General features: G+C 42.8%; 1 protein-coding gene across 1 annotated transcript; it reads right to left on the bottom strand.

The window, feature by feature from the left end:
* Nucleotides 1-4,956: 4,956 nt before the first annotated feature.
* Nucleotides 4,957-11,867, bottom strand: LOC1274597 (uncharacterized). The gene is made up of 3 exons (XM_313743.5): nucleotides 11,726-11,867; nucleotides 5,426-5,669; nucleotides 4,957-5,333 (listed from the first exon to the last, which is right to left on the bottom strand). The coding sequence occupies exons 1-3, from the start codon at nucleotides 11,735-11,737 to the stop codon at nucleotides 5,062-5,064; spliced, it is 528 nt and encodes a 175-aa protein (XP_313743.3). The 5' UTR covers nucleotides 11,738-11,867; the 3' UTR covers nucleotides 4,957-5,061.
* Nucleotides 11,868-14,141: the final 2,274 nt, after the last annotated feature.

Raw genomic sequence — 14,141 nt, 5'->3', positions numbered from 1 at the left:
CGTGGTTAATTGTTTAATTGTTTATTATATTTAAGTGAGTGGCCAAACAAACGGCCAAGCGGGGGGAATTAAAACTAGAACTTATATATCTAACACAAAGAGCAGGTTAGACGCAGTGTACAATGTCAAGACGGATCAACAGAATCTTGTAGGTTGGTGCCAGTCAAATGAAGTGTAACGCTGATTAAATTTATGGACCATCGCAGTCATAGGGTCCTTCTCGCTGTATGCACGTCTTGTAAGGTCAGTTGTTATTAGTCTATAGTTACGGAACACTCTAGGAGGGACATAATGAATAATGAATAAAGTCTCGAAAGCCTGTTGTATTATTGGCTCGGTATGTCCGCGTAGGACGTTACGCTAAGTAGGAAAAGAAACAATTTTATATGTATTAATAATAGAAACCATTTCAGTCTGTCGCATAATATAAAATCACATTAAATATTCCTTTGTGAACATCAGCATTAAATACCTCACTAAATAATAAAATATGGTTATTAATAGTCTCGAAATATAATAAGTACATATTTAGATAACGCTTATACATGTTTCATATTGTTTATTTATTTCCATTAAAATTTCATTCGAATAATAACGTTAAAGTTAACGTTAAAGTTAAAGTTAAGTTAACGAATGTATTGCATCGTAAATCCTTTTATTATGAACGGCCCATACATTTATTACATTTTCTATCGATTTAGTAAAGGATAGAATAAATAAACATGCGACGATATTTTTATTTTGAATTAAAATTAAGTAATAATATACAACTGACATTGTTACAAATATACGAATGGGAGAGACTGCAGCATAGTTTAATTTTTATTAGATAATTAAATGCCTTTCATTCTATTGCAACTGAATTAATTTAACATCCAAAATTTCACTACTTTCACGGGCTTGTAGCGGGCTAAAACGAAAAACCCATGTTTAATATAATTTCCAATTATACCTCCAATCTAAATAAATTAGCTAAATTAACTTTTGACTTCTATTTGATACGTCCACAAGAGGTACAACTTTGATCATGGAAAAGATATTTTTGACGGGAAAGAACTGGTTTACATAAAACAACAGATTATCATTCGTTGCCGCAATGAGATTATCAAGACTTCTATAATACTACGGTAATATTTATTCGCTCGATTGTTAATGATCCTACATGCATCCATCGCAATGCGGCTATCTACGGAAACGGAGCGTATAGCCGCTATGCGGAGACGCAAGAATTCATTCAAAGACAAAAAAGACCATCGCATCATAGGCCAAGGACTTGCTAAGGAAATATGGAAGTCAAAGGTGATGAGTATTAATCATCAGTGTATGTGACCTGATTCGGTTTCTTTGAAGTGTTCCATTTGCATGTTTTCCATGTACTACTAACATCGCCGGCCCAGTAACCACCTAACCAAATACGCAATTGCATTTCAATGAAAAGTGATCAAAAGCGTGCACAATCTTTGAAAACATGGAACGAACTTGTCTGATTGTGGGTCGCAGTTGTACAAGAACTTTGCAAGGGTGTAACAGCGCGACACTGCCCGCTCTGACTGTTGCTCAATCAATCACCTTCATCTTATCGTACGGCGGACAGCATGATGGCTTCATCCCTGCAGCTATAAACCATCGCTAGTGGGATGTTGTGATCGAGCGGAGCTCAAGAACACCCGGTACCATTCAAGTTATGACAAGCAAGAATTCGAGAGTCAAGAAAAACGTACCATTTGACAGTGCAAACCTAACATCAAGCAACGAACGAAGCACTGCAAAGTGTAGCACACCCTAACGACGCCTACGACTTATTTCTGTTAGATCGAACCAAAACATGCCACTGGCTGCCTGTTCTGGCTTTTGCTTGATGTCCTCAATGTCAGCCAGGTTGGTGCTTCAAAGCGCTTACGAGCGCATAAACAATTGCGCTCAAATTTGTTAGATCTGTCCATCATTTCTTGCCCCAACGTTTGGTGGCAGCTTGGCCTGGCGGTACATCGCTCCGTGACTACACACATCCTATTAGCCTCCTTTGGGGGTTACCGAAGCTCATGTCGAAGCTTTCTTGAGCCGTGCGGAAGTTAAAGAAAGTGTACTAAAAAACAACAAACCAAGGCAGCACGAGCTGAATCATCTTACACGACGAATGCGATGCAGGACAACGGACAACATGAAGCATGGCACAGTGTGGAGAAAGCATTCAGCAACGAAATCCAAAAACACAACCATCACATTACTTCACGGTTCAGCGGAGAGCACCAGCCGGTGCTTCCGCCATGCGTCGGAAATGGAAATGGAACACTTAATAAGACAAATTGCCATCACACCGTACAGTGCCGGGCGCGCCATTTCCGCTACTTAGGCAAAACAAAAAAAGGCTCCCGAACGAACCATCTGCTTCGGGATCGAACGGAATCGAGGGTTTCGTTGCAAGTTTGAGCAGATTTTATTTTGGGTTTTCCACGTATGCACGGTTCGCATTTGCTAAAGCACACCTTTAAAGAGGTCTCATTGACGCCTGTTTTGCTTTTGGCGGAGAATCATAATAATCGACCCAATTTATCAACCTCAGAAACTGATTAAATGCTCCAAATTCAATCTTCCACAGCTGTGTTTATTAAAAAAAAAGTGAGAAAAATTCAAAAACCCCATTTTGAAACACCAAAACAAGCTCATATCTTTAAGATTCCCTTTAACCAAAAAAACTCAACCTTAATTAAAGCATTACCTTAATGCTACCTGTAGAAAATGCCAGAAAAACAAGAAACAAAATGTTAGAAAGCCAGCTAGCTGCGTCAATATAATACCGTTCACTTTAATCAACCGACCCTGCTGGCAACACATTTCTTAGGTGATAACCGATTTTTTGTTCGTTCATCCACTTACCGAAAGATTGTTAAGAAAGATAATGCTACAAGGGAAGGAACGATCGGACAAGGTGCAGAATGGAGCATAAAAAAAGTAAAACAAGCTGATAATTACCGCCACAGACGATAATTGCGCCAAATCGGGCCAATTATTTAAGTGACTTTGATGCTACACGTTTCCGGACACGGAGTTTTGCGAACGGCGAATCCTGATTGGCCGGGCTCTGGCATGCGGCGCGGAAGCGTGCCGTTTCCTTTATGATTATAATGGATAATTTTCATAAGGCAGATAACGTTTCTTTCAAGTTGGCCGGGAACATGAACGTTTCGGGCGGGAAAAAGGTAATTCAGGTTTGCTGGTATGCTGGAAAATGGAATATGTATTATCGACGTTTCTTATTGTTTGATTAATTTTTTTAAGCGCGTATTGGTTTTTTTAAGTGACTAATTAATATACATCTCGTTGAGTGTAGTTTTAAGAAGGTTACACATCAATTAAACAACAAACACGCCTTATGTTCCAGATACACCTTAAGATACTTAATATAAAAATGGTCCTCGAGATACGCGGTACCTCTTGTACGAGGATGTTCAAATTTGACAGCTTTTTGAGAAAATTGCACTGATTTGATTTGATTTGGACTGATAGTCAAATGTAAAATAAATCCTTTTTTGATGGAATTTTAAAAACTATTTCAAAAAAGTTACAGTTGTCGGATATTTGAGATACACAGTTTGTTTTCGGTTCACGATAATAGTGTATCCCGGAGACAACCTGTATTGTGCTGCTTTATCTCCACACATTGCCATGTTGACGGCCATACTAAACTCAAATATCGAATGTGTCAAAGTACATTAATCATTTTCCAAAATTGATCGTTGAAGCATTACGCATGTTTGCGGTACCTTTAGTTCACACTACAAAGATTACGAGGTTTGTGTACATGCGTCTCGAGTGGAGCATTCAGGCACATATCAGAACCACCCCGGATCTGCGAAAATCATTACATTAGTGGCTCGATACGCGCTTTAATTGGTGGCAAAGTGCTGCCCAAAGGCCGTTTCCGTGGCAACCGGAAACATACAATTACCTATGAAGGTCTTCATTGGAAGCGAGCAACCTTTTTTTTTGTTTATATCTACACTAATCCACCCGACTAATGGACGACATCAGCTTCCGTGAACCGTGAGCCGATCAGATGGCACTCCGTGCCGACAGATGGCAACTATAATTACCTCCCAGCACGGAACACACATATACACCGCGCGAGGAATTCGATATTTTTGCCACCATTTCACGCAACGTCGACCTGAGAGCAGCTGCTTACTATCAGCTCCAGAAACCACGGGTAGCATTGCAGTCGGACCCGAAGCCACGGTGCTCTGCACGGTCCTTATCACACGATAGCGTACACCCACCGAGACGAGCAGATTAATTATGGTAAGACGTGTTGGTTTGATGAATACTTGTCTTTGCGGTCGGCTGTCGGCAAGATCCCAGATTGCCGATTGGTTTCGGATTTGCGCGTAATTAGAGTGCAGTCGGGTTGGCTCTGTGGAGGACGTTACAACAACATCTGCATGCAACAGCGTGGAACGTAATGCCTTACAGAGGCTGGGGTTGTTATCCAATTGGTGGTGGATGTGGGCACGTCACGGGAGGTCTCTTTCAATCACTGTGTTGGTGTTTGCAGAATCGATGAGGAGTCTTAATGGTGTTGACGTTGAATGCAATTTTTCAATGGAGAAGCATACTTTTGAACAAACACATGCATCGATTAATGGTAAATAAATAAAACAATCTACTTGTTTCATGAACATCATGAACATGGTTATTATCCTAGCACTAATTAATTAATAGCTATGTGTATTTAGAGTGTTGATTCTATTTTATTTATACTTTAGAACACAAATGATTAGGTATTAAGATAATAATTACACACATTTAGATAAGAACAGCGCATAACACAACACCAAACTGTTCATTTTCATTGTTTCTGTTCCGTAACTTACCTTTCAGATTGTTTCCATACCAAGCTCTTCAACCAAATACCAATGCCAAGCGATTTTCAAGAAGTGAAACAAACAAAACTCGAACCACTTTTTGTTACACTTTATTACCATACATCATTTACAGCATCCATTCCCAAACCGTTCACGACATTCGGGTCACTTTAGCATATTGTATTGTTCCCCTGTCCCCTTAGTAAACGTATCCTCCGAGGCTACCAACACCGGTGTAGCTAGCGACCGCAGGTGTACCAGCGGCTACAACCGCTGCCGACGGATACGTCTGGATGACCTTCGTGTACGTGCTGGTGGCGGGATGAACGATTTTGCTGTAGGTGGCCGCCGGAGCCGCAAATCCGCCATATCCGTATCCTCCCGTGCCGAAGCCTCCGTAGCTGGCCGGATAGAAGCCACCATAGCCGAACTTGCTATGTGCCGCATCGTAGGCCGCCGTATGGTACGTAGCTACGTGGGGGGAAATAGATGAAGGAAGCAACCCATTTGAAAAATGAAACATGCAAAAACTTTTGCCCATCCCAAAACCCCGTTGCCTTTACCTGCCGCCGGTACAGTGTAGGTTGATTTGATCACGGTCGGGGTGACGTAAGCTGTGGCAGGATAACCGGCCAGTCCAAGGGACGTATCGTACGCACCAAACCCGGTTAGCCCGGTGTATGCGAGACCAATACCACGCTTTTCCTGGCGTTTTGCTCCACCTTCAATCGCCACTGTCTGTTGCTGTCCGTCTAGGGGAGCACTAAGAGCAACACCAAACACGGACACGATCACAGCAAGGCATACCTGCGAAACAAACGAGAAGGACATTTTCAATAAAATACTATTAAGAACAAAATTTAAAATAAAATTTCACATTTCTTGCTATTATTCAGCATTAATAACATATTAGCTTCGTTCGTTCTGCTTTCCAGCATCAGTTACGCGTTTCTGATCTCGGAATGCCTTTTAAGTGGATGCCATTAACCGCTCGTATAATCTATTCCGATAAAAACTGCCAATATAATACCAAATCCAAATAATATTTCCAAATCAATCCCACCCAAATTGCTTTACTTCCAGCGTGATTGCCTTTTTGCCATGGTACGCAAACATTTGTCAACGCTTTGTCTCGCGCACGAGTCCGACTAGCGAGCGGCTCCACATCACGCCATAATGAACGCTTTATTGCTGGCTCCTGGACGACCGTCAGACGTGTGCCATCGTAAATCTGGTCCCGGTATCTCGCACTCGCCAGATTTGCGGTTACTGGTCGCAGCCAATAAACTCACCAGACACACTCACTAGCCGGTTCTGCTTCCCGATCATATCGACAGCGTCAACCGACCTCAACGACTCCGGCCCGTCGTCCGGCCAGTAGTATGCTCAGCTGGGATTTGGGTCCGAAAATCACGACAGTGAAATGAAATTTTAATCAATGCTTCGGCGTCAAACCGTCCAAAACGCTAGCGCAGCGACACGGGCACAGCAAACGCTTCCAGAGCAGTAGTATGCAGCAACCGGTGCATCCGCAGCGAAAGGTCTGCGCACATTAGCTAACAGCGGTAACGGCCGTTTTCTACCTTCCTGGTAAGCGACCATTTGCCACCGAGCACTGATAAACGATTCTTCCCGGTGTTTTTTTATGGTTTTGAGTGCGGCCCAACTGCTGAGGATGAGCCGCATCCAATCCATCGCATTGAACCGCAAGCTCGGTGTAGTTTACCTAGATGAAGTGCTTCGGTGGGTAACGTGCTTCAACAAACTTCGGGCACGTCGCACTGCGACGAACTTCGACTACACCGTGTGTATGTTGGTCAAACTTGCAGCGTTTCTGTTCGTACGCTTGCCGTCGTGATTGCATGATTGATTCGGAAGGCACTGGTCCTTCCAAGTGCTGGTGCTACTGACAGGAACGTAGAACACGCTCCCAGGGAAGCAATAAAACACCCAGTTCCAATCGAAAGGTGCAGCTGCATGGTTTGCTTCAGCATCCAAAACGGTTCACTTTCGAGCAGTCAAAGTTAATGAGTTCCTGAACAGGAAAAGGCAAAGCATACGTTACCGGAGCACACACTCGCGAACGCTAATTGAAGCCAAAATGGAAGACCAACGGTGGAGAGCCTCGAACGGCACAGTCGAGCAAGTGGCCTGCTGTTAAAGGTAGGGTCCTGGGTCTTGAATAAACATAACTTCCTACTCAGCAATTTCACTTACAACAGCAGACAGGCGTTTACTTTACTTTTTCTGTCGAGTTTGAACCGAGCCAAGGATTTATCCCGGAAAAAAAGAAACAATCATCGAAACAGGAGTCGTGGTTCCCACGCTTACGTTTTCTCTCTAGCCCCGATCACTCGTTTTTAACTAATGTTTGGACGAGTGCATAATACGTGGAACATTTTTAACAGCCATCTTAAAACGCATGTATTCCCTCTCGTCCTAATTAGTCACCACGTTGCAGGGAACTACGAACATGAACTATAAGCCGAAGTTAGTTTTTCGCCATCCGCCATCCGCCGAACACGGAGTCCTAGCTCCTAGCGATTGCTAGTTTGTATGAAAAAAAAACTTTCCACCAACTCTTGCCAACAGGCAACTACTATAGCCCGCTCTCGAACATCTTGCACGAAGCATCAGCAGCCAAGCCATAAGCAGCGGAGAAAAGTTGCGGAACTCCAGTTGTGCCGTCGACAGCGCCACTACAACATCCGGATGATCCGTTACATCGGCAGTCATCGGCAAACTTTTCCGAGCTTCCTAAGCAGTCGGCCCGCTGTTCCAAGACACACGAAATCGGGTTGAAGTTGCCACAACACGCTCGTTTGGCTGGTGGGGGAGTCTTCACTTCAAAACAGGATAAACTTTCCATTCTCGCACTCACCCACCCGTCCGCTCGAGGAAGTTTCCGTATCAACGCCACACAGTAGAAATGCCCCAGACCACTACGACGACCCAGTGGCATCCAGCGGAACTCAGCGGTACAAGACACAGCGCACGACAGTAGATATTCATTAGCAGCTTGGTGCCACGTCTTCCAACTTCCCATCGAATCACATGTGCAGAAAAGTATCTAACCTTCGCATCAACATCCCATCCCGTGGTACCATCTGGTGCTATGGTCAGCGTTTCCGGGGGTACTCCTCCAACGGTTGGAACGGTCGAGCTCGAGCGCAACTATACGACACAACTTTACGCCACAAGTGCACTCACGGTAGCGCGGTGCTCGGTCGTGATTGCAACGATACTGGACCGCGTGACGATCTTGGTGCCCGGGCCAGGTGATGATGTTCCTACACCCGTTTTGCTACCAATTTACCCTTCCGAAGGGGCGAGTGGGACCACTGGCAGCCACAGTGGTAAAGTTCTACGACCGCTTCGTGATTACTTTTCCTTAGGTGTGGAATTAAGCGACCCGCAACGAACGAATGAAAGAATGTGCTCCCCGGTTATTATTTCGTGTGTCCGCACCATATGCTAACAGTTCGAACTTGATGTTACAATTCCGTTCTGCAACTAATTTAGTTATCTTTGATTACACTGGACACACTGGTGGATGTAACAGTAACGAAAAAAGCAAACCACTCCAAACTATCTCTAGGTGTAATGGAACTGAAATCTGTTCATCGTGTGGCAACCATCCTTTACTTTGGTCTTGTAATTATTTATAAAGCACCGTTTTTGCTACACTATGCGCAAATAGAATGGCATTTAGTTTTTACCCTATCACACTTATGGTGACCTTTAACCACCCCATACGTAATCTATCCCTGCCGTTAAAACTCCAAACTACAATGCCTCAAAAACTGGTCTCGTAAAACTTTATCTCAGCCAGCTCCAGTGACAGAAGCATAAGTCATCGACTTCAGCTATTCGAAAATTGCTCTCTTAATTCGAACGTTTAAAATCAATATTAAATCTCCTTCTCTGCGCCAGCTCCACTCATGGCTCGGGCTCGGCTGGGTGTAAACTTTCAAATTAAGCGTTCACATTTGAGCAGCCGTAAAAACGTACCAGTCTTCCCCACCTAGGTCCCCCAAAAAGTGTCCTTGGCTCCTTTCAGCTGATTATTTTTCATTCCCACTCTCTCGATCTCTTGTGCTCTATCTCTTCTTCTCTCCCTCCTTTTCTGTCAGATATATGTAGGCAAAAAAGCGTCTCATCTCGGACAACCATAAAACCAGCCCGTGGAAACCTCAAACCCATAGGAAGAAGTAAAAACAGGTACTGGGAAACGGCTCCGGGTGTGTGTCTGGCTGAGGCAAAGAATCAGTGCCGAAAGCCTCCCCCAGACACGAGGGAAAACCTTTTCGATGTTACGGTTTGACTATCTTCCAGCTCGCACGCTTTCCGGATCTGTATGCAATCGGCTGGTTGGCCTAGCATCCATCTCTTTTTTTTATTGCCCTCTACCCCTCCCACACCCCCCCCCCCTCCCCCTTTCTTCCATACAACCCTATCCACCCAAAAACAGACGTCCTTTTTTCTCCTCGTTGTAGTTTTTCGTATCCCATTTTGGGAACGGCGATGAGTAGTTTCTCATTTTCTTCACTTCGTTCCACCTTACTTCCACTGACATGCGGTTGCGGGAAATGGATTCGCACCAGCATTAAAAGATCGACTGGCTTTTAATCCATTTTTACTCCCTTTCCACTTCAACCAGCCCGTCCGGTAAAGGAACGGCGGCAACTTTCATTAACTTTTGCCATCGCCAAAGTAGGTTCCACTCGACAGGTTCATTATCGATCAGGCGCGAAAAAGTGCACGAAAGAGCAGTAGGGACGCAGTGTGACAACACACCATGCGATTCCTGCCCAACATGTCTCGGGTATGGCGGGGAGCTAGAAAAAAAAGCCAAGGATAAGATCAGCCACTTATTACTATGCCGCCTGTACGATTTCGTTTCGGGTTTTGATTTGCTGGTTTCATTTCCTCCGTTCCTTCGTTCGCTTGGGCTCCACTTTTTGCGCAACGCAAACCATCAATTCTGTGTGGCCCTGCGTTCCGTTGGGATTTGGCTATGATTTGAGCACACTTTTTCTGTACAGGTTTTTTGCTCCGCCATCATTCCCGGCATTCGACGGTCGGTATCGAAATGTTTGTAACTCTTTTTTTGTCATATATTTTTCATTCATCGGTGTGTTGTACTACACTTCCGTGGTGAGATTTTTTTCTTTCCTTCCACGGCCACAGTTAGCAACTATTTTTGCCAGAGTTTGAGCAACCCTTTCTTTCCTTTGGCTTTTCTTTTGGTTTTGAGTTTGTTGTTTGCCAGATCGTAAAAGAAGATTAAAGTCAAATAAACCATCCATTCGGTTTGGGCCTAACGGTGCTGATCTGGAGACTGTCCCTTTCGACAACAACAAGATAACCCAAAGCGAGCACCGAAAGCTGAAATCAAATTCTTATCGATTTTACGAGTGTCAAACAATCTCTTCTTCTTTTTGTTTTTATTGTTTTTGCAATGCAAATGGTTAAAGGTATAAAGTTGTGTTTGTCACATTACGTCATGACGCAATAAAGAGAACAAATTAAACTTTAAAGAAAAAGCTCACTCAAAGATGTTCATTCACTTTCTTCCAATGTTGTGCAGCTCAAAAGCAATCAACCTGCTTTCTAATTAAATCTCTAAACAATCTCAAATATTTACTGCGACTCAACAAGTGCAACTATGGTCGTATTTTCCCTCCAACAGTGAAAGTTTTGGATCCTATGTTTTTTTGGATTTTAAAAGTACATTTAAACTTATTTTCGCTGCACCCGAAAATAGGTAAATCGAATGAGTGAAATTCCCGCTCCACGCGACCGTGTACTATCGCATCCGAGCAGAAAGCAACAACTTTTCACCGCTTAGTTACTGCTATGGTAATACTCACAACAACTGAAAAAACCAACGCTTCTACCAACGTCCTGATGCATCGTGTGAAGAGAGTAACACCCTTCAACACCGTTTGTCACACAGCTAATTAAAGTTTCACTCGCATAAACTCTCGCAAAACAACTCGGAGTGTTGGCCAGCAACTATGCAAACTTTGCGACGATGAGAAGGATCCTTCATTCGTTGGTAGTAATGGTGCATTGGGACTATGCTTTGGACTATCCTTGCAGCTGTCAACAACAAAGAACAATATAACAGCGGAGGAATAGGTTTGAACCCATACCAGTGGAAATGCTGTGTGGTTTCTAACACTCTTTGTAGTTTTTCTCTAATGTGTTTGTATAGTTTTGTGCCGACCTTGCACTATAAATATCAAGGACACTTGTCGAGAATAGGAATCTCAAAATGGTCGATGTGCTTTTGGGCAGAAATCAATGTTCGCTATTTTACTCCCACGAAAGAATTCAAATTTACTTTCCAAGCTCTTCTTCAATGTTATTGTACGGTTTTAGCTGCGTATCATGAGCATTCCTTAACTGTCCTTCTGCTTGTGAATACTTTCTTACGATTGTCCTTCACGATCACCCTCCTTACACAGCTTGCACGTTATCACAATACCAGCAACTCATTTGAATTTTTCCACGACAAACCCCACCCTTCAGTACTTCAGTTTTTATGCATTTAATCCAGGGAACCGACACAATAAACAACCTCGCTAATAGGTTGAGCAGCAGTTTCGAACGAACTGCTTTTTCTCTTTTAGCACAGCAACATTTTCACCACCACAACTTTGCACAGTTTATCGAAAGTAGTTCAGCAAACCCCTGGCCACGCCAAAAACCCCGTAAAGAAGCGCACTTTAACACCCACAGCGTGTGGCAACAGGGCCACCGACGGAGCTATTATCACACGTCACGCTTCTTCGTTTCTCTGCTGGACAAATTTTCGGTTGAACTTCGGATGCCACCGTTCAGCTCAGCTTACTCACCAGCACTTTCATCTTGTGGATGGTTTTGATTTTTTAACGCTCTGCACTGCGATGCAATTTGCCAACTGCACTAACTACCCTCTAGGTACTGGAGAACTGTACGAAAGATAAGAATGCACTGCTACTGTAGCTTCGGCAAACGCTTATATTTATACACCCAGCTACGGTCCCCCATTGCTAAGGTATTGCCTAATTGGAGGAGGCCAACATTGCTTTGAACCTCTGGGAGGAGGTCATACATGCTACGGGAAAATGCATCGAGAATCGCCCTACCCTTTCTCTGGCTCAGATCGGCTGGATGGAAAGGGTAAACAGATGAAAATGATAATTATGCAACACGATGCTTTTCCCATCCCGCTCGATGGGGGTTGCGGCATTAGAAGGGTACGGGTATGGCAGTGTTTACAGCAAAAACTCCCAGTCGATGTTCTACCATGCCGTTGCCGTGTGCTTTACAGTGTTCCCGTCCGACTCATCAACTAAGTGGGGCTGATACCTTTTCTAACGTAATTGTTTGCAGTTGGATGGCTTGCAAGTGTAAAGATGGTTTAAATATACAATAGTTGCTCTAGGTCAGCCTTGCTCTACTGTAAACTGTGGTCGTTGCTCTTTTCGAAAAGCCACCTAAGTATTCGTTCAAATTTTGTATGGTTTCGATTGTGTCGTTCTAACAAGCTTAGCTTAAAATCGCTTGAATTCAATTAAGCATTCACTTCAATTTTAACAAGCTTAAAATGCGAATGAAAAAAGTATCATTTGTTTCAATTATACCTGCAAATAATAAATTGCATCTAAAATCATCTAAATACAATAATCTAAAATATCAGAAAATAATCGATTGATCACATCGTTCCCCTAGAATATATCGATATACTAAATACCACATCGAATGCATTTGATGGCGTTTATTCAAATCGTAGGGAAGCAATTAGCGCTTCGAAACAGCTAAATGACTTGGCACGAGAATGCTTTCGCACATTCCATTGTGCAAGCAGTGAAGCACGGTGCAAATAACGTTTTGTTCTACCATCGCTGTACAGGCAGCTCGAGGGCGTGAAATATTAGCAAGGCTATTCCCAGGTTTAGTACCTTTATTCTTTTCACGCAAACACCTCTCCCTTTCATACACTTCGTTTCCGACGGAAGTAGTCACTGATTGCCTGATTTCGTTCATCGAAGGCTATCAACCGAGCAATAGAAAGCATTCTTCCGGGCTTTGCTAAGCGATACGTCATCAGATTCCCATCGATTGGGTAGTTTAATGCAAAGCCCCAACATACACATCTGCCCAGCGCTGAGAACACCGTACCTCGGGCATGTCTCATTTTTTGCGAACCAGTTTTGTTGCATCGGCCTCAAGCTTTCGACAATAATTACCAACAGTACAAATGCATCTACGGTATGGTATTATCGAGTTGCTCCGCAACAAATTCTCCATACAGCTATCAAAACACACATAGCCACTCGTGATGCTGTGGCTTGATGTTTGCACTCATACACACACACACTTCTTCCAACTAGCGTGTTGCATCGTGCTGGCTGGGAACCAAAATATAAATTCGTGAATTCATTGGCATGAGATCAACTTCAGCCGCCACGCCGTATGAGCTGATGATTATAACACCAAGGGTAAGACACCTCAGCAAAAACGCTATCAATCTACTTCTTTGTTTGCCAAATAATTGCTACTTGTGCACACGCTTCGTTTTAGCCTTCGCTATAGCTATTACGTTTCTTTATCATTGGATTGGGTAACAAAAAACGGCTAATTTGTGTTTTTTTTATTTCACTTCAGATTCAGTAATTGCTAGGCATTGGCAAAATTAAGTTAATATTGGGTCTTTCTCATACACACTTTATAGTGATAGAATTTCAAAGCCTAGTTTTTAAATCAACGGTGAAATAGAGTTAGTTGCATGATAAGCAAAACCTACTGTAATAATTTTGTTTTAGATGTTTTTTTCGCCATCAGTCGAAATAGAAAAGAGCAAATACGAGGAGCTCAACTGCCGTTGTGGGAAAATCAGTTGAACAAAGTTGGATTAACATTATGCTTGATTTTTTTAATTAAAGCAATACAAATTAGTATATCAAAAGTGTGCTTAACCAATATTCCCTAGCTTATCATTATTTATGAGCAACGTCTTTTTATGAGTAATTATTTTCTAAGAATTCGATGTATTTTATAAAAAGATTCACGATTTTTGTTCCATTTTTCATATTTGGGCCCTTCAGTTATGGTTTAATTAATTCGTTGAATGCAGGAAGTTTACGATCAATTATTCGTAAGTCGTACGATTCAATTATTTCTAACCACATTTTCCAAGAGGCTTCATTTTCTTCCAGTATTAGCTATACCACTTAATTAGTTATTTTATTTTTTCTTTAAATTGCCACTTGTACCAATTAAGTTGAT

This window comes from Anopheles gambiae, chromosome 2 (assembly GCF_943734735.2).
Source record: "Anopheles gambiae chromosome 2, idAnoGambNW_F1_1, whole genome shotgun sequence".
Taxonomy (NCBI): domain Eukaryota; kingdom Metazoa; phylum Arthropoda; class Insecta; order Diptera; family Culicidae; genus Anopheles; species Anopheles gambiae.
This window is presented reverse-complemented; position numbering and strand designations above follow the sequence as displayed.

Bases quoted from the DNA above. Each gene is read 5' to 3' on its own strand.
- LOC1274597 (XM_313743.5), bottom strand. The intron at 5,334-5,425 runs GTAAAGGCAACG...CCCCCCACGTAG, and splicing joins CTACACTGTACCGGCGGCAG to CTACGTACCATACGGCGGCC.